The 23743-nt window shown below is 39.5% G+C and overlaps 2 protein-coding genes across 12 annotated transcripts in view; one reads left to right on the top strand and one right to left on the bottom strand.

The window, feature by feature from the left end:
* The window catches only part of RUNX2 (runt related transcription factor 2), a 226550-nt gene that overhangs the window by 173416 nt on the left and 29391 nt on the right, over window positions 1-23743 (bottom strand). The gene's annotated exons all lie outside the window — the stretch shown is intronic.
* SUPT3H (SPT3 homolog, SAGA and STAGA complex component) overlaps window positions 6763-23743 on the top strand; it is a 308865-nt gene continuing 291884 nt past the window's right edge. For 5 of the 10 annotated variants that reach the window (XR_003532413.1, XR_003532412.1, XR_003532411.1 and 2 more), the window contains exons 1-2: window positions 7657-7689; window positions 17801-17895. Coding sequence is in view for 7 of the 10 variants with exons in the window: in XM_027672664.1 (XP_027528465.1) it covers window positions 7672-7689; window positions 17801-17895 (113 nt within the window). In the remaining 3 variants the exon portion in view is untranslated. Of the gene's footprint in view, window positions 7013-7132; window positions 7299-7343; window positions 7464-7558; window positions 7577-7656; window positions 7690-17800; window positions 17896-23743 lie in introns of those variants that run through there. The other 5 variants (XM_027672667.1, XM_027672670.1, XM_027672671.1 and 2 more) reach the window with 5 other exon arrangements.

Here is a 23743-nt window from a genome sequence, read left to right as displayed (position 1 = left end):
ACATCCTGAGTTTTTCATAATTTAAAAAACGTATCTAATTCATTAGTGTAAGCGTATTTTAAAATGGCTCTGTATTTTCCATCATGATACTACGTTGAAACTGGCAGAATGGAAATTGGAGAGAAGTAGCAAAGAAATAAAAAAAAGTATCCTACTCTGTTTCCCAGCTACAGGAATGATCAAAGCTGCCAGAGAAGCACCTTATACAAAAGGAAGACTGTCTGGAGAAGAGGTAAGAATATTCTCAGGAACTCTGCTGAAGGGAGTGCTTCTTATCCAAAAGAAAGATGGAAATATGTAATTGTACCCTTCCTTTAAAACTAGCTCTTGCTGCTTTCCTGTGTGTTACAGATCACACGTTATTTTACATTGGAAGCTTACTGCTAAAATCTAAAATGTAAGGGCCAAGTCCTGCTCTTAGATACACACGCACTCCAATGAGCTCAAAGAGAGCTGTGTTCATATGTTTAGCAATGGAATTTGGCCCTAAATATTTAAACATTTATTTAGAGGGGAAAAAAAAAGGCTTCTCTGATACACTTGTATCTCATATCTAATGTACACAGATTACCACCACTGGGCACCCATGCTGAGGCATAAAAAGTGTTGGGGAACCATAAACTCAGCATTCTACCTGCTCTGCATGGTCAAATAACATGAACATGTTTCAGAACATTAAGGAAATTAAATCTTTAGCAACCTGTGGCTGATGTCATTTATTCTGCAGTCCAGTAGTAATCTGATGCAAATTGCTGGCACTATTCCTACAATTCAAGAAATTACTGTTTTGAACGGATTGATTCTGGAAACTTTCATTATATGAATATGCAATCCAGAAAGAACTAATATCCTCTGCTTATATTTTTTCTGTAGAGGAAAGCTCAGTCTTCTGCCTTATTCTCACTTATCTTCCCAAGGCTTATGACTGGAGTCCATAATAAACTAACCATGTCATTTGGAAATGGTTAACCTGAGGATCCCACCTGTTTTCCATGGCAAATGGCCCAGATGTGTTTTTGCTAAGGATACAAAGGATTTGGAAACCTGCACTAACCATGGCGACTGGGCTTCCACCGAAATCTACTCCTGATACTATATTTGCCAGAATACATCCTGTTACCAGAATATCCTCTGTGCTTCTGGTTCAGTTGGGGTTAACTTTGGTTGTGCATTTTATGCAGCACAGTGGTTTCAGTGAAATGCTGACAGTCAGGACACCGAGAGTGATGGGCAGGTGTGATTACATGGGTCATGAATCTCTCTTGATGTTGTGCTTCAGTGAGCTCCTTGAGATCCATTAGCTAAAGCTGCTACCTGCTCTCCAGCTGGAGGAGTCTCTGGCTACAGTGTTGGTTCTTTCCCTTGCTTTGGAGAATTGGAGCTTTGCCTCTTCTTTACTGCTCTCATTTTTAGGTAACAAGGATATCCAGCATACTGTCAGAGTGCTCTTTCAAAGCTGCATGTTTTTTTGGGCACAGTCAGCTTCGCAAGAAAGACTCTGCACCAAGACTTATTATCTGTTTTTAGAGCCTTTTGGCTGGAGCTCTCTAACCATGGAGGTCACCCTTGAATATCTCTGGCTATAGAGGTGCAATGTAGGATGTTCCCAAAATGCTGTGACCTTTGTGGGAAAAGAGCATGTACAGACTCGTTAAGTTAATTAAAAATCATGGCCAGTTGTGCCTTCTACCCAGATCTTGCATCAGTGCTAACAAGGTGAGTTAGGAGTGATCCACGACCAAGAAATTCTTCGCTGGTACAAATCATGATTTTGGTTTGCTCTGGTGGTTATCTTGGTTGAGATCAAACCTCAAGCGTTACTTCAGATAATATATACAATTATTAGCATAAGCCTCCTTGATTGTGTGTGGAAACTCCCAACCTCATTTGTGGAAGCCATGGTTTTGAAAAGGGTACAACAAACCAACACTATTTAAGCCACAGTCTCAGGGCAGCTTATTGGAGAGGCTGGAGGAGTCGGTGGCTGGGAAAAGGACCCCTCTAAAGTAGTTTTTCTTCAGCTGCATTGATTCAGATCAGTCAGGAACAAAACTCTGCTTTTATCTTGCTTTATATTTAATGCATATGCTGCTTACTTAAGGGTGTGCCTACGGTGTTGGCTTCTGAGAGGAGTGTTAATACATGTGCAAAATGGCTACTACAGATTGAAGGTCTTGGTCACACAACTGGTTTACACAACACAAAGTTCTATCCTCAAGATCATGGTGCTACCTAATTCTGTCTCTCCAGGTCTTTAATTTCCAGGTATTGGAATTGCCTTAAATCCATTTTGGCATGGAATGCATCACTATTTTCATATTGTGCTAGTCTACTCTCCTGCTTTCATCCATACAAGCCAGGAGTGAATGAGAGTTGGCAACTTCATACTCGACTATTATATTGCAGAGTACACTTTAATCAGCACCCTAATAAATAGCACGCTCAATTAATTGGGACATTTGCCAGGAAACCAATTCCCTTCCCTGCACTTCAGTCACTGTAAATGATGGATAAATAGCATTCTTGCTGTTGTCTGTGAACATATTTGTTGTAATTAACAGGTATGATTTGGTGTTTGCTGGCATGTGTTACCTCATTAGCTCCGCTCACTTTTGAGTAGGCTCCCTGTTCCCGTGCAGTTACTAAAAATAAATAAAGCAGAGATTTCCTTTTCACTGTTTGCTTAAATCAAGGTAGTGCTTTTGTATCAAAACCAAAAAAAAAGTAATCTATATATTATATTCCTATATAGTTTTGACAATTACAGGTGGTAATTTAATTAGCAAGTTTCTGTTTTAATTAGTATGGAATAATTTATAATAAAGGGAGGGATCTCTGCTGCAGCTTTCTAACACTACGTTTTTTGACCAGAGGTTGCATGGTGGTTTGCTTTAAAGTGGTATTTCCTTGAGGGAGATCCACAGAAGTACAATCTATTTTCATAAACTGGTATATGTTATGATTTACTGTAGGCATGTGACACTTTCTCCTATTCAGACACGCTTTGCCAAAAAATTAAATAAAATTGAACACAGCAAACCCTTCTAATCCCTGCATTCCTCACAGATTGCTTTAATGGAGACTGAAGAAATTATTGGAAGTAAATGAATACAAAAAAGGAAATGGTACTGGGGAAATCTCAACAAGGGATCTTAAAAACCAGGGTGGCTATGGATCAGCAAAGGGTAGAAACATTCATGTAATTAAAGGAGAACATAATTTGTGAGTTATCTGAAAAAAATTGTCTGGGTTGGCATTTACTTTGACTTGTTGGCTGGAGGAGAAGAAACCGCCCTGTACCACTGCATACGGTTCCTTATTAGTTGTGGCTTCTGCAGAGGCTCTGTCTCCTCTTTGGAGCAAGGAGGATTTCTTTCATTACATAATCCGGATTATGTTTTTTTTAATAGATTGAATTTTTTTTTCTCCTGTGTGTGCAAATTCTCCTTGCCCCAATGCTTCTATACTGAGGTTATTATGCCGAAGGAATGCGAGTGTCTAGAGTAACAATGGTTCGTTTTCGTTTAATGACTTTGTCGACAGGATGGAGACATTTTTGTGGTGTGATGAATTCACTCGGTCTCCCGTTGTGTTTTCTCCACATGCTTTGGAAACTCTCTCTCTCTCTCTGAGAATTGTGGCCATCCACTCCAGCAAGAGCTTCATTACTTTATATTCATTGTATTTAAATGACACCCCAGTGGTACTGACCTCCTGGGATGATTGATGTAAATTATATGCTATGTAGGGGGAAAATAAAATCTTTTTCTGACTTTTTATGTTCTGCAGAGAAATAAAAAGTGAAAACAAATGACAGAGAAAATCAGGCTTATTCAAAGTGAAACTTTGTAAGCATTATGGTTTGAGCAGACTCCAGCTTGTAAAAGTGCTGAGATAGTTTATAATGACCTTGTGATCTGAAAGGTGACCTGGAAAGGGGAAACAATTTTGTATGTGCCCTTTTTTGGTTCTGTACAATGCATAACAAAAACTTGATCAGGTTTTTTTCCTCTCTGTGAAGTATTGTAAGAATTCAGACCCAAGCAGGGAGCAGCCTCTGCACTTTTACCAGCTAGAGAAAGGCACAGTACTAGAAAGGACACCTCACTCCTCTTTCCTCCTGTCTTCCAGCAGATTTTCTTGTATTGATTTCAGATTTCATAGTCAGTAGGTATCTATCTTGTCCAATTATTCTGCCAGGAGTTATTACCTACAGAAGTTGCAACAGGGGGAACGTTCTTTCATCAGCCCAGCTCATCACTGGGCAGCAACTTCAATCCCTTCTGAACTGGTAACCTCTCACTGCAGGCAAAAGGGTTCTACACAGCAACACAGTTTGTCAGAAAATATTTCTGTCAGTGCTTTTTCAGGCACCTCACCAAGTCACACTGCCTCTTTCCAAGCTCCTGGAAGTTATGTAGTTCACAGTGGACATGCTTAACCACATTATCCTAGTAATCCCCTTATTAAAATTACCATATGGAACTGGCATAGTAATTTCTCTATTTGTCTATGTTTTCATATTAGTCTGTCCTACCAATTCTGATATACATGAAGCTATGCATAGAAATCTCAGCAATATGCTGCCTTGCCTTCCTCAGTTTAATGTAAAGTTTTGACAAATCATAGAATTTGGCTAAAAACTTGAGTTGCCTTGAGTTTTTCTGCAGTACCTTTCACAACTTGACAGAACGCTTTGATTCTCCTTTTGGCCAGGATGCTCATCAGTAACCCTGCTTTGGCTGGGGTTGCCCAGATATTTTAAAATGTCTAACAGGAAGGAATAGTTTAGTCCATCCTCCTCGCAGCACTCACTAGACTTTGCAGTGCAGGCAAGAATCAGCAGCATAAGGCCTCTCGTTCTCTAGGATAATATCTTGGTGTTTTGCCCTGTTACTGTCAGTGCTCGGGCTGGTATCAGCTTTACTTCCATAATCGTGAGCAGCAGCAGAAGGGAGGGAGGCTGGCAGCACTTGGCAGCGAGCCACAGAATCACCTCGTCTTTCTGAAGCTGATGTGGGAGGTGGGAACAGGGAGGAAGCAACGCAGAGGGGACTGGCAGAGTGTTTATACGAAGTAGTAAGAAGGACGGGGACTGAATGGTAGCCAAAAAAAAAAAAAAACAACCTAAGGGTAGCAGAAGGAAGCTAAGAGAGAAAGACAGAAAATAAGACGGCTTTGTAATAAACTGGAATTCAGATAGCCTCTGGAGTGTTAAGATCATTGCAGTGGTTACCAGAGCTTTCTTTTTCCTCTTTTTCTTATCCTCCACTCCCCCCCCTCCAAAAAAAAAGAAGTAAAATACTAAGATTTGCATAAAATTATGAAGTCTCTATGATGTCAGTGGGTAGGCAGGAATTTGAATTGAGATGGACTGAGAAGGTCAAAGAAAAAGACAGAGCGTAACTTTGGAATTTATACACCCTGCAAACTTTCAAGAAAAGTAAGATTTTTGGTGGTGAAAAAAGCACTAACAGTTATTCCATTTACCTCTATTGGTCCCACTTATTAATTCCAGTTTATACCATGGTACACTTCAGCCTGTCTCCTAACAAACTTGCACATGATGAGCGAAATGACCAAACTAAACTCACAGAAACCTACAGTTAGGAGGTGTCGAAGGAAGAAAAGGTTGAAAGGAGAAAGGAAGGGTTAAAAGATGCAAGGAAAGGTGGGTTAATGCTCCAGCTCACCTAGTCATGCCCTTCCCCATCAACCTATTGAGCTGACAGGACACAGGGAGAGGAAAGCCACCATTGCCAGGAATCAGAGGAAAACACAGATATATAACTACCTCAATGCATTTCATCATCCCAGCATAGAACAGCGTATTTAATCTGGAAGGGATCTACAATGATCATCCTGTCCAACTGCCTGACCATGTCAGGGATGATCAGAAGTTAAAGCAAATTGTTAAGGGTATTGTCTAAATGCCTCTTATACACTGACGTGTGGAGCATTGACCACCTCTCCAGAAGGCTGTTCCAATGTTTGACCATTCTCTCAGTAAAGAGATGCTTCCTGATGTCTATTCTAAACCTCCCTGGCACAGCTTTGAAGAATTAATAGCATGGTTGAAGTAGTACAACTTGGTATGCCGTAGCAAGGATCCAGTGGTATTTGCAAGGCTAAAGACAAACCAGGATCGCTGTTGCTCACACTGTGCTATTTTTGAACACCTGTACAGGGCTGTAGCTGCAGACATGAGGGTGGGCTGGCACCTGTGCTGAGGCCAGGCACCTATGTAAGCCCACACCTCCCTCCTGAGGGGGATTCAGGCGCCTCTTCCCAAAATCCTCCAGATTTTGGCACTCACAGTAGCCCTGGAGCTCTTCGCGCTGCCGTCCAGCATCGCCCAGCGCTGACAGGGAAGGAAGAGGTGGCCGTGGCCATGGCCCATTGGGCAGCACCTGCAACAACCATCCCTGGAAATGTTCAAGGAAAGACTGGACTTGGCACTTAGTGCCATGGTCTAGTTGACAGGGTGGTGGTTGGGCATAGGTCGGACTAGATCATCTCAGATGCCTTTTCCAACCAAAGTGATTCTGTGATCCACAGAATTCTTAGGGTATACTGAGTTGGAAGGGACCCACAAGTCCAATGCTTAAGTAAATAGCCCATACAGGGATTAAACTACAACCTTGGTGTTATTGGTACCAGGGTCACCTGCAGCAGGTGATGTAGGAACACATCCAGGTGGGTTTGGAATGCCTCTGGAGAGGGAGACTCCATGACCTCCCTGGGCAACCTGTTCCGGTGCTCTGCCAGCCTCACTGTAAAGTTTGTCCTCATGTTGAGGCGAAACATCATCTCTGTTTAGATTATGGCCACTGCTCCTCGTCCTGTCACTGGGGACCACCAAAAAGAGCCCGGCACCATCCTCTAGTCACCCTCCTCTGAGATACTTATATGCATTAATAATCCTGTGATTCTGTGAGGGGCGGGCTGAGGGGAGCGGCTGAGGAGAGAGTTTGGCTGAGGAGGGGGAGTTGGGCTGAAGGGAGCAGCTGAGGTGAACGGCTCAGGGGAACGCCGGCAGCGGCGGCGGGAGGACGCGGTGACGGCCCCGCCTCGCCCCGGCTCCTCCCCGCGCCCTGGGAGGCGCCGCCGCCTTCCATGTGCGGGGCGGCCGCTGTGGCGGAACCGGCTCCTCCCCGGCGCGGGCGGCGCCATTTTACCCCCCCTCCCTCCCTGCCTGCCTGAGCGGCCGTGGCGGCGGCGGGAACAGCGCGAAGCTGCCGCTGCTTTCCGTCCCCCTCGTTTTCTCGCCTCGGTCCAGGCGAGAAGGAAAGACCGAGGTTCAGTTCCTGCCCCTCGCTCTCCCCTCCCGGCTCTCCGCACACGGGGTGGGGGTGGGGGGACCGGGCACCACAAGCTGCTCCCACCCTCCTTCCATCCTTCCTCCCCTGCACATCTCAGCCTCCTCCTCCTCCATCCATCCTTCCCCGGGGGTGAGCCTTTGAGTGAGTCACCAGCGAGGGCACGCTGTTAGGCAGTGTGTTGCTATTAATTAACTTGGCGAGGCTGCTCGTTGTTGGGGCCTTCAGGAGCATTAACGGGGCGGTTCCTGCCCGCGGTACCTGCGGGGCGCGGGGGGGGGCCCGGGGCGCGGGGTTTTCTGATGTCCTTGGGTGGTGTTACATCAGAACCTGCCCTGCTCGGTTTGTCGTCATGCAGCTAATCTGGAAGGTGTTTCTAGGACTTCTTTTTCATTTTCTTTTAAAATATTCTTAACATTATGTGACAGTGGCCAGGCTTTGGCCTGCAGTAAGCTGCAGGTTGTTAATTTCTTCGTGTCACTCTGATGCTATGAAGTGTTACTGGTTTGTAATTTTTGTCTACAGGAAGTGCATTTTGTTTATTGTGCCCAAACAGATGTGGTGGTTTATTAATTGTAATTCTATGTATTCGGCTGTTCATTCTTAGTGTGAAGTGTTGGATACATACATTGATGCCCTAAATTGATGTTATTCCTGATATTTCAGAATGTTTACTTAAGGTCTATAGTATTCCTTATAGAAATTATTAGTCCTCTCAGAAATTAATGGTAAATGCTAAAAACCTAGGAAGAACAGTCCAGAAGCATATTTCCCTATGTTAGCTTTAAGTGATTTTTCCACTCACTGTGTTTTTATATGTCCTACGTACAGATCAACTGCTTCTGAGTTCCTAGAAATTGCACAAATGGATGCTTTGCAGTTGATGAACACAAAACACAATATACATGCAAAACATATATTACTGTGTGTGTGAAAGGGAGGCAGGAACCTGATGTTGTGGGCAACCAAGTTTGCTGTATGGCATTAGTGCTAATGATTTATTTTGAGACATTTGATTTCCTACGAGTGAATCTGTTTCAAGGTTTGCAGCAGTGTTGGTGATACCCTTACATTTTCTTTTGAAGTCTTTGATCTAACTCCCACATCATTCTCTTTCTCGATACAGGCCTTGCTTTCCCTTCGGCTTAAGGCAGCAGTGCTTACTTGACGGGATACAGTGCACCCTCCCTCTCTCCCTTTTTGCATATCTTTCTTCAGTGCTGGCCAGGTCCAAGTGGTGTGGAAGGCAGTGTCAGTCCCTCTGTTAACTTTGGTGGACTTTGCACAGGCCCGTATTTGCATGTTACTAATATGCAAATCACGTTTTGTTTTATTTTGGTTCCTTTTTCTCCCATGTATTGTTGCCATGTAGGTGGAAATGTTGATGTTAAAAGTAGCATTTCCAACTCTAACAGTTTTTCTGAAAGCCTCATCTCTGCTTGTGAAAGTTTGAAAAAGTTAGTTTTCAGTTAGAGAAAGAAATTCTTAGCTGTGATTTTCTGAAGAAAAGCTTGAGGTCTTGCCAGAATATACTAAAAAGGCAGGAGGAAGAACTCCAAGTCATGTCTCTGAGAAGTAAACAACAAATCCTTCAGTGCATTAGTGGCATTTTACTTGTGACTTTAAAATACATGGATTTGGAGACATTACCTAAGGTTTAAAAAGATTCAGTAGCGTTTAGATTATTTGCTGAGCCTCTGTGTGTCATAACCAGCTGAATTACTCTCCTGGGCTCAATTCTGAGTAGCACAGAATGGGGCTGAGATTTGATTAGCTCATTAGTAACTTGTCAGTGTAAGCAAGCTGTAATTTAGCAAGCTACAAGTGTTTTAAGAATTGCCTACATATAATAGTGTAGAGCAACAGCGAGTATTGTTCACCTTGTTAGTGCTGCTCTGATGTGATGCCCTTGGGCTGTGAGACCAGCTAGACAGTGTCTTTCTAGGTCATCAGTGCAAGGGTGTTCTGAGGCATGAGGCCAAACCCAAGCAGTGTAATTATAACATAGAAACTAATTGAGTTAATGCTCTTGTTGCAATTGTGAAATATCCAAATGTGTAGATACACAAGTGTGTGCAGAGAAGGAAACAAGTCAGGCCTCTGTTCTCATGGAACGAGTCAGTGGTGAGTCAGTTATGAGCTTATCTGGAGCTGATCAAAAAAACTGCCTGTCAAAGGTTCTGAAAATGGTATTGATTTGGTCTGTAATCTATGTTTCAGATACTTGGCACTCACAATGCTGCAGGGAGTTGTTACTAATTTGAAGTAACCTTAGTAAGTGTTCTTTTGCAAGCTAACACTGGTGAAACTTCTATTTATAAATAATCTTTGGCTCTTCTCTACCCCTGTATTTTGCATACGTTTGAAGTATTGCATTTGATGACAATCAGACTTTCACAGAGTCAGCTGCAAAGTTTCTAGTTTACACAGCTCCTTAAACTGTCATAGGAGTAACAGGAATGGAAAAAGAGGTCGGGAGCTTGCATGGAAGAGGTGATTTCCAGTAGGCTTCTGCTGAAATGTTTTATTGAAAACACACATTTGTCTTTGCTACTTAAGCACATGGTTTTTAAAAGCACTTAACACTGAAGAGCTACATTGATAATTTTTATGATTTATTTGAGAGATTGTAGCAAGAATTAAGCCAGTTCCTAAGTATACCTGGGAAAAATGACTAATTTTGACTGAACAGGAATACATTTTAACAGACACTTATTGGACATCGCCTGTGACTGAGATCTCTGGAAAGGGTTGGTGGGCCTGAATGTTCCTGACATACTGTTAGACCTGCTTTTTAAGAGCTAATTTTCGTGCTTGCAACTTACATTTTAAAGCCATGGCTGTTTTTCCTGTAGTTTTCCTTGTATTAGCTGTTGTGCAAATGAACAACAGAGGAAGACATTTTCTCCTCTAGAGAATTTCTACTTTTGATGGCTAGCACTGATTTCTGAAAGGAGAGGAACAGCTCAACAACAAGAATTGGAGAAATTTTATGTAATCTCACCTACGTATTTGGCTGCTTGCTTTTGATGAGACATTTTGGATACATACATCGATGCCCTAACTTGATGGTATTCCTGATATGCCAGAATATTCAGTTAAAGTTAGGGTGGTACTATATATTAAGAAAGTATTTGAATTGCATTTCAAATAGTGAACCAAACACAGAGATGTGAAAGGATGAGGATCAATGTGAGCAGTGTAATAGATTGGGAAGATAATGCCACCTTGAAAGGAGATGAAGGCAGGCGATGGTTTAGAGAGAGAAGTTATACTGCGGAAAATATAATTTAAGGCTAATGGTGACTTGGCTGTGCTTTACAGAAAATCTACCTGTGTTGGTAAAACCTTAAGCTTTAAGTTACTTTAGATGGAACTAGAGATAGATGGGAACCATTGTTGGCAAATGAGCAGTAAAGCATATTGGCAGAACTAATTTGACCTTTGCATATTAATATTTTATGTTTTACTTGTCAGAATAAGCAAAATACTGAGCAAGTCACAGTTTGGGGCCTGTTCATCTTTGCATGCTGGAGTCAAGTGTGCAAGTCCCTGGTGACTTGAAGGTGTTCTTTATCACCAGACCTGTGTTTGCTTCACTGAAAATTGTCAGTGGTTCCCACAGGAAGATCATGGTCGCTAAATTGCATCTCTGTACAATTATTAAATAATTAGTATGGCAAGTTGAGAGTACTAATGTATTATGAAAAAACAATTGCTAGTCCAAATAAAGTTCTGGTTATAGGAGCCAGCTCCTGAAAGCTGTGGAAACTTTGCTGTTAGTTACGGGTTGTCTGGTCTTTACACTGTTTTGTTAAAGCATTTAACAAAATAAAGGAAAGTCATTGATGTTTAATTTGCAGTGCCATTAACTACCAGATGTGGCACAGAGCAAAAAGTGTGCACGTTCAGTTCAGAGGGAGGTGGGCATATACATTAGCTTAATTTTCGCTGCTTTCTTCTTAAAAAGAAATATATCACTTCTGGGGAAGGACAGAGCTCTGATTAGACTGGAGCTAGAAATGCTGAGAGAAGTGTTTGTAAACATCTCCAGATGTGGAGGCAGAGCTCTCATGTAAGATTGCTGTGTGTTTCCCAGTCTCAAGTAAAACAGTCACATCTGTATATTAGTATTCTTTCAGTAGTCCAGACCATTCTGTGGTCTGTTTCAGAAGAAGCTTAAATAATTGTCCTGTCTAGCTCATGGGTGGACAAATAATAGCTTAAAATATGAGGACATGCAGAGTAATTTCAAGTAAAACACAGCAGTTGTTACACACAGTGGAGTCAGAAGGTTATATTTTAGTCTGAGGTTGGTTAGTGACTTTTCTTTCCCAGCCAAGTCAGTGAGAGCATTGTGCTTGTTCACTGCTTTCATTTAAGGTCTTCAGTAAAATTAATGCACAAAGATACATTATGAAATGTAGAAATGAACATGAAGGATTATTTTATCTCCAGGGATGTTGAACAGTTTTAAAATGATTAAGATGCATGTTATTCTTTGCACCAAAATCTATGCCTACTTGTATTGGTAAATTTGTTCCCTTTGTTATCAGCCCTGCATGTTTCTTCTGTAACTTCTCCATGGGAATGAATGACTAAGTTGCCTTTTAAATGGAAAGGGGGGAATGATGTTCAGTTATGTTCCTTGTATTCGTGTGGGCTTTTCAAGCATGTTTTGTTCCAAGAAAGAGTGTCACGGTTAAAGATGAGATGCTTATTTGTCTGGGTGGTGAAAGCTGGGCTGGGCATTGACAACTATAAGATGAATTTTTCTTTTTGGTATTCACTTTAAAATAAAACTACCATAAGCAACTAGTCTATGAAGCAATAAATGGAAGCAGCAGCAGCAGATGTAATGTGTTATCCTTAGCATGAATAGTGCATACATTTCGCTTTGTGATACTTTGTTAATTAATTAAAAATGAAAGCAAGCTGAGGTTGCATCCCCAGCTTTGAACAATATTCTTGTGTGCAGACCTGGTGCAGATGTGTCACTGCCCGCCCACAGATTGCTCCTAATCCTGGATTTGGTCTGACTGTTCCCTGAAAGTTTAGGCCTTTGCTTTATCTACTTGGCTTTTGAAGAGGTGGTGTTTAGGGTATATGGAAGTTATTCATCCTATTGCCTGTAAGCAAAGCCATTTCTTAATTGTTGCACAAAAAAGCTGATTTTTTTTTTTTAACCTGGACAGGCTTGAGGACGATAAACTAGTTTCATTATATACTTGGAATCATTAATTTGTTGTAAAATTCAGACCATACATGCCCTGTGCATATCTGCGACCCTTTTAGAGTGTTTCTAGTTCCAGCCTGCTGAGTTCCAGCTCAGGAGAACTTAAAGACTTGGTGTTTTCATTTTTACTTTTCCCATATTACTGGCAGAATGGGTGATAAGCAAAACAATATATCTACTCATGCATGTGGTAATGGATTATTGGTGTTTTGTTTAACCTCTTATTTTTTAATAATTTTGAGCGCACACTCAGCTGGTCTTGCACATGTTCAGCAGAGTTTGTGGCTGTGTTTTTGTTTTTTAAAAGAAATGCACTAAAAAAAAAAAATCTATATTTCCTGTATTTATTTGTTACATCTCCAATTCCAGAAGACTGTTACCTTACACTCTTGTCAGCTGGTGAGGCCATGCATCTAGTGAAATACTCAGTGGCAGCAGACTAGTTAATCTAATAACTCTCAAGTAAAGGGTGTGAAAACAAAAGCATTAATTTTAATTTTGTGTTAATTCATAGTCATCTTGGCCTTTATTTCCTTCCTGTTTTATTTGGGTTTATATAAATGAAAATTTGTCAGTCTGTAAATTTTTGCATGGTTTCAGTTTATATGCAAAATGTGTTTATGAAAGGCAAGGGAAGAGGACTGATGCGATAACTACATTAGATGTATGTTTATGAATTAAGTCATTGTGATGGTAACTTCTGCTCTGTGTTATTCAGTGCAAAAAGTTATGCAGGGACAGTGCTGGGTTTTTTGATTATTCTGCACCTTTGGCCTATCTGTGCAAATCCACTTTTGTTTTAAGCAGACCCAGTTTAGACTTAGGTGTTTTTTTTTTTGGTGAAGTGACAGCTGTATTACTATTAATGTTTGCTCTTGCTCTTCCTGAGTGAGTTTAGGTCACTGTCAAGCAGTGTGTTTAGAGGACTGTTCTCTAGTGATTGTTTGGATGCACTTTTCTCTTGGATCTTCATGTGACATTTCGGCAATGGTGGCTGGTGAAAGTATTTGAGCAATATTTCAAGAGACTTGTTGACTGAGTATATGTTGTTAAGCCTGGAGAAGAGAAGGCTCTGAGGAGACCTCACAGCACCTGCCAGTACCTAAAAGGGCTCTGAGAGAGCTTGGGAGGGACTTTGGACAAGGATGTGTAATGATGGGATAAGAGGGAATGGCTTTAAACTTAGAGACTAGGATTATATATATTGGGAAGAAATTCTTTCCTGTGAGGATGGTGAGACACTGGCACAGGCTGCCCGGAGAAGCTGTGGCTGCACACTCCCTGGAAGTGTGCAAGGCCTGGCTGGGTGGGGCTTGGAGCAACTTTGGAGCAACAAGGTGTCCCTGTCCATAGCAGGGGGGTTGGAATGAAGTGATTTTTAAGCTCTCTTCCAACCTAAACTGTTCTATGATGCTATTTCTCTCTCTCTCTCTCTCTGTATATATATGTATGTTAAGACTGCTTTATGTATGTCCCAAATAATATGAGTCATCTTGCAGATTTTGTGGTTTACTGTTATTGGCTAAATGTATAGCCTGTATATTAAATTCATGTTTTAGGAGCAGTGGAATTTCAGTTTTTATACATCTCTCAGCTTGCTCTTGAATAAGTAGATGGGTTATGCAGATATCTCTTATTGATTGTAGAAGAGTCAGTGTGAGTTAGTACTGCTTGGTTATTTCAGGGTGGATATGGACATGAAGGAGGGCTATGAAATGGAAGTCTGCCTGGATGTCTTACTGTGGTGAGAGGGATGGGCCTGAACCTGATGAAAAGTGACTTAAAATTTGTTTCCCTCAACTGAGAACTCTTGTTCTGCTGATTCATATGGAACAAGTACTGTTTTCTGTTGTGACTCTTCAGTGTAAAAGACATTGAGATTGCAGAATATGCTTTAAAATATATTAATGATTATATACACATTTTAATGTGCATTTTTAACCATACATTTGATTGTAATATTTTACTTATGGGAAAAGAATTTATACAAGCTGGACTTCTTTGGATACAAACTCATAATTGCCAGTCCAGATAGTGTTAATCAGAAGTTATCTTCTTTCTAGAGTTCATGATTAAAATACAGCACGCTGAAATAATCTGTGACCTAATCTGAACATCTGAATTCATTTTGTAGAATATGGCAAACAGCTGCATTTCAGTTTGGAGTTAAAACAAATACAGTATATCGACCCATTGAAGATTACTGTAGGCTTTTCAGTTCCATGATAGCTGTACTTATTGAAGAAAATTGATTTGAGAGTGCTTCTGCTTTTGAATGATTTTTTTTTTTCTTTTTTTAATGTCCGGAAGAAAGGAAATAGAACATACGGAGGATGGGACTTTGATGTGTAAAGAAGTTAATTATCTAAACCATCAAACAAAACGTGGGCTGTGGAAGTAATTATTGTAAAGGGTCTGATGAAGCCTGACAAGCTGTTGGTTTTTTATGTCAAGAAAATGCTGTACACCTGCTTGATTTGAAAGTTAAATCATTTGGTTGCAATAGGAAGATCAAGTTTTTAGTGAAGCAATAGCCAATAAGCTTTCAGCTCTCAAGCCTACTGATACTTACACACATCTACAGCCCTACAAGTGTTTTTTAATTAAGCTGTTCTTGTCCACTTGGAGGGAGGAACCTAGGAAAGGATTTACCCCAAAACAGGACTTCCATGAATCACAAAGCTTACACTGTGAGGAAGCAACTGTGGAATTGTCCCAAGGTTTTTGGGAATTCTGGGAGAATGCTTCATAAGTTAGTAGAAAAGAACCTCATGTATAAAGCAAAATGTCTGTTATGGATCGTCAAAGGAAATAGCCATATATATGATACTAAATTATATTAGTTTTAAAAAACCCTAAACTTAAAACCCCTTAAGTCTTTGTATGCTGTTCAGTTTTTAAACATTTTTTTGGTTTTTAAAATTCACTAATTTGACTGTTTAGGTTATATGACTCTGGTAATTGCTGATTATGACAACACTGAAGCCTAGTGTGTAACTACTCACGTGATTAAAATCAGACTTTAGTGGGAGCAAACTTGTGATTAAAGTTACACATGTGCATAAATGCTTGCAGGATGGAGACCTAAATTAGAATCTGCTTGAAGATGAACAGAAGTATGTGAAAATCTACTTGAAAGCATTAATAAAAATAAGTAAACTTATGACACCAAGTTGGGTGGGAGTAGGGAGGCTGTACAGAGGGATCTGGACAGGCTGGATCAATCAACCAAGGCCAGTTGTGTGAGATTCAACAAGGCCAAGTCCTGCATTTAAGTCACAAAAACCTCATGCAGTGCTGGGGGCAGAGTGTTTGGAAAGCACCCCAGGGGTGCTGGTTGGCGGTGGCTGAACATGAGCCAGCATGTGCCCAGGTGGCCAGGAAGGCCAATGGCACCTGGCCTGTGTCAGCAATAGTGTGGCAGCAGGAGCAGGGCAGTGACTGACCCCTGTGCTGGGCACTGCTGAGGCCTCACCTTGAATCTTGGGTTCAGTTTTGGGTCCCTCAATACAAGAAAGATGTTGAGGTGCTGAAATGAGTCCAGAGAAAGGGAGCAGAGCTGGAGAAGGGTCTGGAGCAGAAATCTGATGAGGAGCAGTTGGGGTGGCTCAGCCTGGAGAAAAGGAGACTTGGGGGAACCTTCTTGCTCTCTACAGCTCCCTGACAGGAAGGTGTAGCAAGGTGGGGATTAGGCTCTTGTCTCGTGTAACAAGTGACAAGTCAAGAGGAAACAGCCTTTAGTTGTGCCAGAGGAGGCTTAGATGGGACATTAGGATGTTTCTTCATGGAAAGGGTGGTCAGGCATTGGGATAGGCTGCCCAGGGAAGTGGTTGAGTCACCATCCCTCAAGGGATTTAAAAGACATGGGACATGGTTTACTGGTGGACTTGGCAGTGCTGGGTTAATGGTTGGAATCAATGATTTTAAAGGTATTTTCCAACTTAAACCATTCTATGATTCTATCTAAAGCATGAACGTCTTATTTTTCGTCGTTTGTCCAGCTGCTGTTGTGTCATTAGCCTTTCAAAGCACACCTTACTTTTTGAAGGTATCTTATGACTTGTATTTAGACTATTATAAGTTTTCTTCAACCAAAGCAGAATATTTGGGATTGATTGCAATGCCTTTAATGACATTTAATATAAATCTGGTCCTGTACTTTAGGATTGCTTTTTAGAACTGTAACCTATCTTACCTTTGAACTTTAAAGTGGAGAAAGGTAGGATCTCTTACAGCACAGCAAACTATATCAACATATAGCTTTTATTGTCATTACTGCTGCTACAACTAATAGTACAAGAAATGAGCAGTACAACTCAATTGTTACTAGTGTGCAAAAAGCTAGAAGAGGAAGAAATATAGTGGGAATATAGCTTGTTTATCAGGAGACTTACACAATGTGCAGTTTTTTTTAAAACATTAAGGGAAAAATGAAACTCCCTTTTACATATTTATAGAGTTTTCCATAATTCAATTTTGCTTAGTCAGTGTTTTAGTAAATTAAGTATTTTTTGAAATGAAATAGTTCAAAGGCGTTTGACTTGCATATTATTAAAGAGGAAAATGTAGATGCACTAATTACTTCATAGAATAAGAGTAAAATTATACTGCATTTGGTTTGGAGTTTTTGAATGAGAAATTTATATAGAAAAGCTGTAATCTATTTTGAATAAATGTAGTCCCTTCAGTCCTATAACTATCATGGTGTTCAAGTCTTACTCTTTTTAATGCATTTCCATTTTAAGGTTTTAAGTAGTGTGTGTACGTAAAGCTGGTGTTTTAGAAAGGAAGGTTGTGATGTCCGTGCTCATTAAGTTTTAGCTTTTTCTGAGAATCTCTTTTGCTCCCATTAGTTCAGTGGGGATGGTATGGGTGTGATTCACTAATGGTGAGGATACTGCAGGAATATAAGAGGATGGTTCAGGTAGCAAGATACTGGTGCCTGTGAGTACCATCTATTCCAGAATAGCTGTGTTTTTTATCTTAATGCTTCTCCACCGGTGAATACCTCTAAATTGGTATTTCAGAAATAGTGCACATTTCCAACACTTTGCTTACTGTAAATATCAACTGTTACATTTTCTGCAGTGTCTCACATGGGATTCTTTTTGCATGCAGAACCTTTGCCTGCAATTCTACCCCAAATAGCTTTTATTCCCTTCTGAATATGTAGTGTGAAACCTACATGTGCTCTCTTGGAAATGAAATACAAGTATTAAGTGCTGTTATTTCTTTGTTTACTCAGATGAGCAGCACTGTGGCCAGCCCAATGTCAACGGTTGTCTCTTCAAGCAGTGGGAAAAAATCGACCAGCTTTACTCCTGAATTGCAGAGTATGATGTGAGTAACCAGTCAGAATGTCTGGTAACATCTGCCTTGTGTATTCATCTTTCAGATGGTTTCTTAGAATGTTTAAATAAGGGTGATGAGGGGAAAAAAGAGCAGGTATTAGTGATGGAGCTGTTAGTATTTTACTTCTGATTTGTAAAACATTTGGAGGTGACTTGGATAAATAAAAACCACTCCCTCTCCTGAAAGGAGAGAAAATGCTACTGAGTAAAGAAATGCGTTTTCAATGTAAACTGTAGAAGTCTTTAGAGACGTATATTTCTCAATCCTTCATCAAAGAAAGCTAAGCTTCCTGTTGTCATATATACTTCTGTAAAGAAATATTTTGTATTAATATCTTTCAGTGCTAATACTGAGACTGCTGAAATCATATTGCTGATGCAATTTTGATATGAAATGGTTGGGTTTTAGCAGACAGGAAGTAAAATTGTTAAAAAAAAACGTTATTCTTTTAAATGAACAGTGGATTCTTAGAAACCCAGTTCCAGGCTGTGGCATTATGTTGTTTTTTAGTTTATAACTTCTAAAGCCTTGCATGCTGTTTAAACAGGTGGGTTTTGTCAGTCTTAAAGATACTAGCATAATCAGAAGGATTCCTTAGAAGAAGTCTTTATCTTGACTGGTAATCTGCTGCACTGGGCTGGCTGCAAATCTTCATTTTGTAGAAAAGCAACAAGTTGATCAGACAGTTTGACCTGACATTACACAGCATTTTCCCCCTTTCTATGTGTATCCGAGACACTATGGGGATGGCAAGTAATGGTCTTGTTCCCATGTGGCTTCATGCTCTGATTTATCAAACACTTTAAAGAATATTTCAGCTTAAAACTAAGAGCTGTCTAACCAGCAAGGCTGCAGATGGGGAGCTGGGCTGCAGTGGCTCGTGTCTAAAGTGCACATTTAAAAAATGTCTGATTGTGAATGTAATTATGGAGCGGGGGGAGAGGATGCACATTTGGCAGTTGCTGAGGTCAGCGGCACATAAAAGGGAGCTTTGCTTTATGAAATCTTGCAGAAGTGTCTTACAGGACTTTTCCCTTTGTTCATTTGTCAGAGTTGAAAATGAAATGGAGAAAGTTAACCCCAGAGTACTGACACGTAAATCCATAATTTCAAAGGATAGTGGTAATCATTGGCTCTTTGCACTAAAGTCTTGACTCTGAAATACTGTCCAGAATGTAGTTTGAGATAGGATGAGGTGAAGAAGGATGAACTTAACCATGACTTTTAGACTACTGATATTTACTTGGAGTGATCTTTACTTTTTAGTAATTTTACCACTATTGAAAAGCTGCATTTTACTGTGTTGCTGCTTCTTATTTTTTTAATTTTTAATCAGTCATGTATAAATCAAAATAGTTACAGCATCCACATTCTAATCCATAGATCTATAACTATGTTTTAATGACAGGGGCAACTTATTTATTAAAATTACAGATATTTCGTGCATGCTACCATGATACCACCCTTTTGATCATTTTACTTTAGGTCATGAATTGTTGAATCATCTATTAATTTACTTGCATGTGGCTTTTAATATATTACCTTGTGTGAGTTATCATTTTTGGGTAGTCTTATCTGAAATGTTCTACTCTCTTCCTTCCTGTTTCCATTATGTTAGAGCTAAAGATTAGGAGAGGAAGAATGTCAAAGCTTTATTTTTATTTATAAGTATAGGAATATTTTTTGTGCCAGTTGCCTCCTGTACCCATAAAGAAGTTAAAGTATTTCAAAACTCCACAGATAATAATTTACCAACATAAAGACTGCATTTGGCTTTTTAACATAATAGAAATATTAAATATCTTAGTATTGCTGCATCATATTAGAGATGCACTTTGCTTTTCCTTCTTTTTTACTTGTGAAGGAGTTCATTTAGGAGCAGGAAGGTGTCTTAGGTCACTTCAGGCTACATTAGCACTACCTTTTTTTTTGTTTCAGTTACGGGCATAACAGTTTTAAATAAGAAACATGGTAGATCTTCTCCACGTCCTGTGCCAAGTCCCCCACCTGCCTTGCACTCACACTCAGCCTGTTCCTACTACTTCCCTCTGGTTTCTTGTTGCTGCTTTTAGGAGATACAGGATTTTAGGCAGGTAAAATGGTGGTGAGAACAACTCTGCCTTGCTTTTAGTCACACATAGATTCACCTTCACTGTTGTGAAGCAGTTTCTGATCTGAATTGCTCAGTGGGCAGTAGATACCTAAGGAGTTACTCGCCTCTCTGAAATTCCATGAAGAGTTCCCTTTGCAAAAACAGAAGATGCAATTTGTTTTCAGTTAAATGTCCTTAAGAGACTGATAGACTGTTGTCCAGTGGAGCATGGGATACATTCCACTGGAGTATTTTTCAGTTTAATGCAAATGGGATACTGATTTTTTTTTTTCCTGTGTGTTGAACAATCTAAAGTAGATGAGCACGTTGTTACAAACCCAGTGTTCTGCTGTATTGAGTTCTCTGCAGGTACAACAAGATTAGTGATCTCCTTCAAGAGAATTCTGTTTGGTTATTGTTCACATCTATTAAAGTGATCTACACTGAAAAATATAAGTGTTGTTCTTGGTGGAGAAAATAACTGTAAGTGTGCTTAAGAGACAAAACAGCAGCCCTGAAGTTCAGAGTCGCAGCCCGTGCATCAGTTTGGATCAGTGTCTGGGGAGCCTGGATTTTACTGAATTGTGGACTTCCTGATAAAGTATTTTGAAACTGCCTTCCCAGCCAGTGTACACATGATTCTGTCAGAACGTAGAAGTTATTGTTGGCCATAGAAATGGAAGGAATAGACATTTTCCTTTTGCTTCAGAACTGGTGCAGTTATCCTTTGAAAGCTGTGCAAACAGATCTGCTGTGCTTTAGAGTAACAGTTTTCAAAGCTTTATTAAACCAGCAGGAACTGAAGAAATTCCTTGACTGTGATGAAAACATTGAAAGTTGCATTTTTATTGTTTGCTGGGGGGAAAAAAAAAAAGAGATTTTTGAAAATGATAAAGTGCCAGGGATGAACCGCGTAGAGAGAAAAAGACAACTGTTTCCTTTGGCCTGGGCCATAAAATGAAGTTGTGCCTTTAAAAGAACTTTCTGTGCTCTGACAGAAGCTGATATTTTTTATAAACTGCATGATTTAGGAAGTTATGGATTCTCCCATTTAGGCAATTTATAACAAATACATGCTGACATCCTAAGATCGTGGGAGATAGTAAAGACTGGAGCATTACAGTGCAAGAAAGGTAACATCATCTTAAAGAAAAGAAAATAGAGGCTGTGTCTGCCTAGTTTGTTATTGTGAAGTTGAGTAGGGTCACCTATTTCCTATTGATTGTCATCCCTATGGATTGATCTGAAGAGTAACTTCAACTTGTCCTGCCTTTCTCAACAAAAACTTTTGCGCAACAAGAGGATTAACTTGTGAGAAATAAATCCTATAGAGACATTAAGTGCTAATGCAGAGTGGCATGTGGTAGTTTGTGCTGATTTTAAAAATGGGCTGTTGGATTTTAGGGATTTGAAAGGCAGAAGGAACACCGGAAACAGTATTTTTGAAGAAGAATATAGAATCCTGTTATAACCCAGTAGCAAGATCTGCAAATCTGTGGATAAGAATCTCATGGTTGGAAGATGAGATCTTTGATTAGTTTACAATTTGCAGCACTGAAGTGCTGAGTCAGGATTTGATTCCCTGGAATGCTTAAATTTATGTGTAATGATAAGCTTGTGGTTGATCCTTTTTAAGGTGAGGAGGTTATTCATGTATTACATCTGTTAAATACACTACACCTGGTTTTAAACCACAGCATTATTAGGGAATGAGCTGAATCCTGTTGTAGAACTGTGTTTTTATGATAAACCCGGAAATGCTTTTATGATAACCTCTGAAATGTTTTTCTGATTTATTTAAGAAGGAAACGTATAGGAGTCTTGAAATCATAAAATACTGCGGAAAAGCTCTCTTAAATTGTGTACAAGTTTTTCATTGTATACATAGATATTTTATTAATAAAATGGTTCTGTTTTGCCATTAAGAATATTTAAGATATGTGCTTGGATTTGAAGAAATTTTTGTGTTTGTCAGGAAAACAAATCTTTGATGTTTAAATAGTACTGTGCAATTGGTGATGGTGCTTAATATCCTGATTGTCACAGATCACCCAAACACATCAGTTTGCAGTGCACTACCTTTTGCATGGTTATATTTGGCTTTTAACTGTTAAGACCTTGGAATTACCTGATATTTATCTTGTACCAGTTTAAAACAGCGAAGTGCTGTATAGATCTTGCTTTAACTTCCACCTCCTTTATTTGTATTTGGATGTTTTATTATGCTGCCACAGAATGTACAGCAGTAAGTGTTAATAATTAAAAGAAAAAAAGCTTTCAGCACATCTAGTGCATTTTGCCAGGGTTTATTTTATAACTTTGTTTGGCTTATCTACAACCTGTTTCCAAACTCACTGCTAACATGCGGTGAGTTGTGCTTAAATTATAATTCTGCCCAGTAGATTCACAACCATGATGATTTCACATTAGCCACTAAAATTCATGATTTTGTAGAGATCATCTATTCTGTAATATAAGCACTACTTACAGAGTGAATTTCTGGAAACCCCGACAGTCTAAAGACTTGTGTTGAACAATTTGCTGATTTAAAGGGAAGTTTTTCCCCTCTCAGTAAAATGTCTTGATTTCTCAAAGCTATTATAACTATTTACAAAAAATACTAATTACTGTGATCTGAAGGTAATTGACAAATTGTTTTTATTGATTCATTGTGGCTTTTTTCCCCTGAACACTCTTATACAGAAGGAACAGAGGCTGTACTCAAGATTAGTTTAAGTTATCAAAGGAATACTTTTAAAAGTCATGTAAGATTTTCTGATGGCAAACATATTTAAAACTGACATGAATCAAGCACTTCAGTTTCCTACACCCTACACTTGATCCTGTGGGTGAGCCAGTAATTTTATGACAGCTGAACATTTGTAGGATTGGGCTCCAGATTGGTAAACTTTTGAATTCTATTGTGTAAAGTACTAGTTGGTTAAACTTGCATATCAAAGAGCATGTTTTTTTGTGTACTGCATTTTTTGTGCCTCAGTGTCATTGGTAGTGGTAGGCTGTATTACCACAACAATGCAAGCTGGTAGCAAATGCTGTTAGCTTTAATTCAGAGCAAAATGAAAATATGTGAGGAACATATTTATTTTTGGCTGAAACCAATAGGTTGAAGGCCATCAGTGTGGATGCAGGAATGGGACACATAAAATCTTCCTGAAGTTACTGGAATTCATTTGATGTGCAGGGAAGTAGCTATGGAGGATGCAGTTGTTGGAAGAAAACCTTAAATACCTGATGGATTCTTTTCTGATATAAAAATTTTGTGAAAATCCATAGTTCAGGTAAATAGGTGACCATATTTATCTTTCAGGCTTGTGGCAACATGAATCATCAGCTTGATAATACATTACTTAAACTGAATCAAGGGGCTGAACCATATTCAAGCACAATGCCCAGATTGTCTGGTAACATTGGGAATTAAGTGCATTAAAAGCTGCCTTTTTTTTTCTTCTTTGTATGTCACTTGAATATATATAATGTAAATCAAACTTGGATTCCCAATTAGCTCTTAAGGTAGGTTTCATACTAAAAATCAAAATTTGTTATAAGGTTATAAAGATAAATGTTAACGATGGAAGTAGTGGAAAAAACAATGTTTTAATTGGGTTTTTGTAAGGTTTTCTGGTTATCTATTATATTTGCAGAAGTTAGTATCACAATAACAGTATACATTGATAAAATACCAAATTTAATATTGCTGCTAATTGCTTGTGTCTTTCCAGAGAG

The sequence above is a fragment of the Neopelma chrysocephalum genome, unplaced genomic scaffold (assembly GCF_003984885.1).
Source record: "Neopelma chrysocephalum unplaced genomic scaffold, ASM398488v2 Primary Assembly neopelma1_97517, whole genome shotgun sequence".
In the NCBI taxonomy this organism is placed as follows: Eukaryota; Metazoa; Chordata; class Aves; order Passeriformes; family Pipridae; genus Neopelma; species Neopelma chrysocephalum.
Note: the sequence above shows the minus strand (reverse complement) of the source record. Positions and strands in the feature narration are given on the sequence as shown.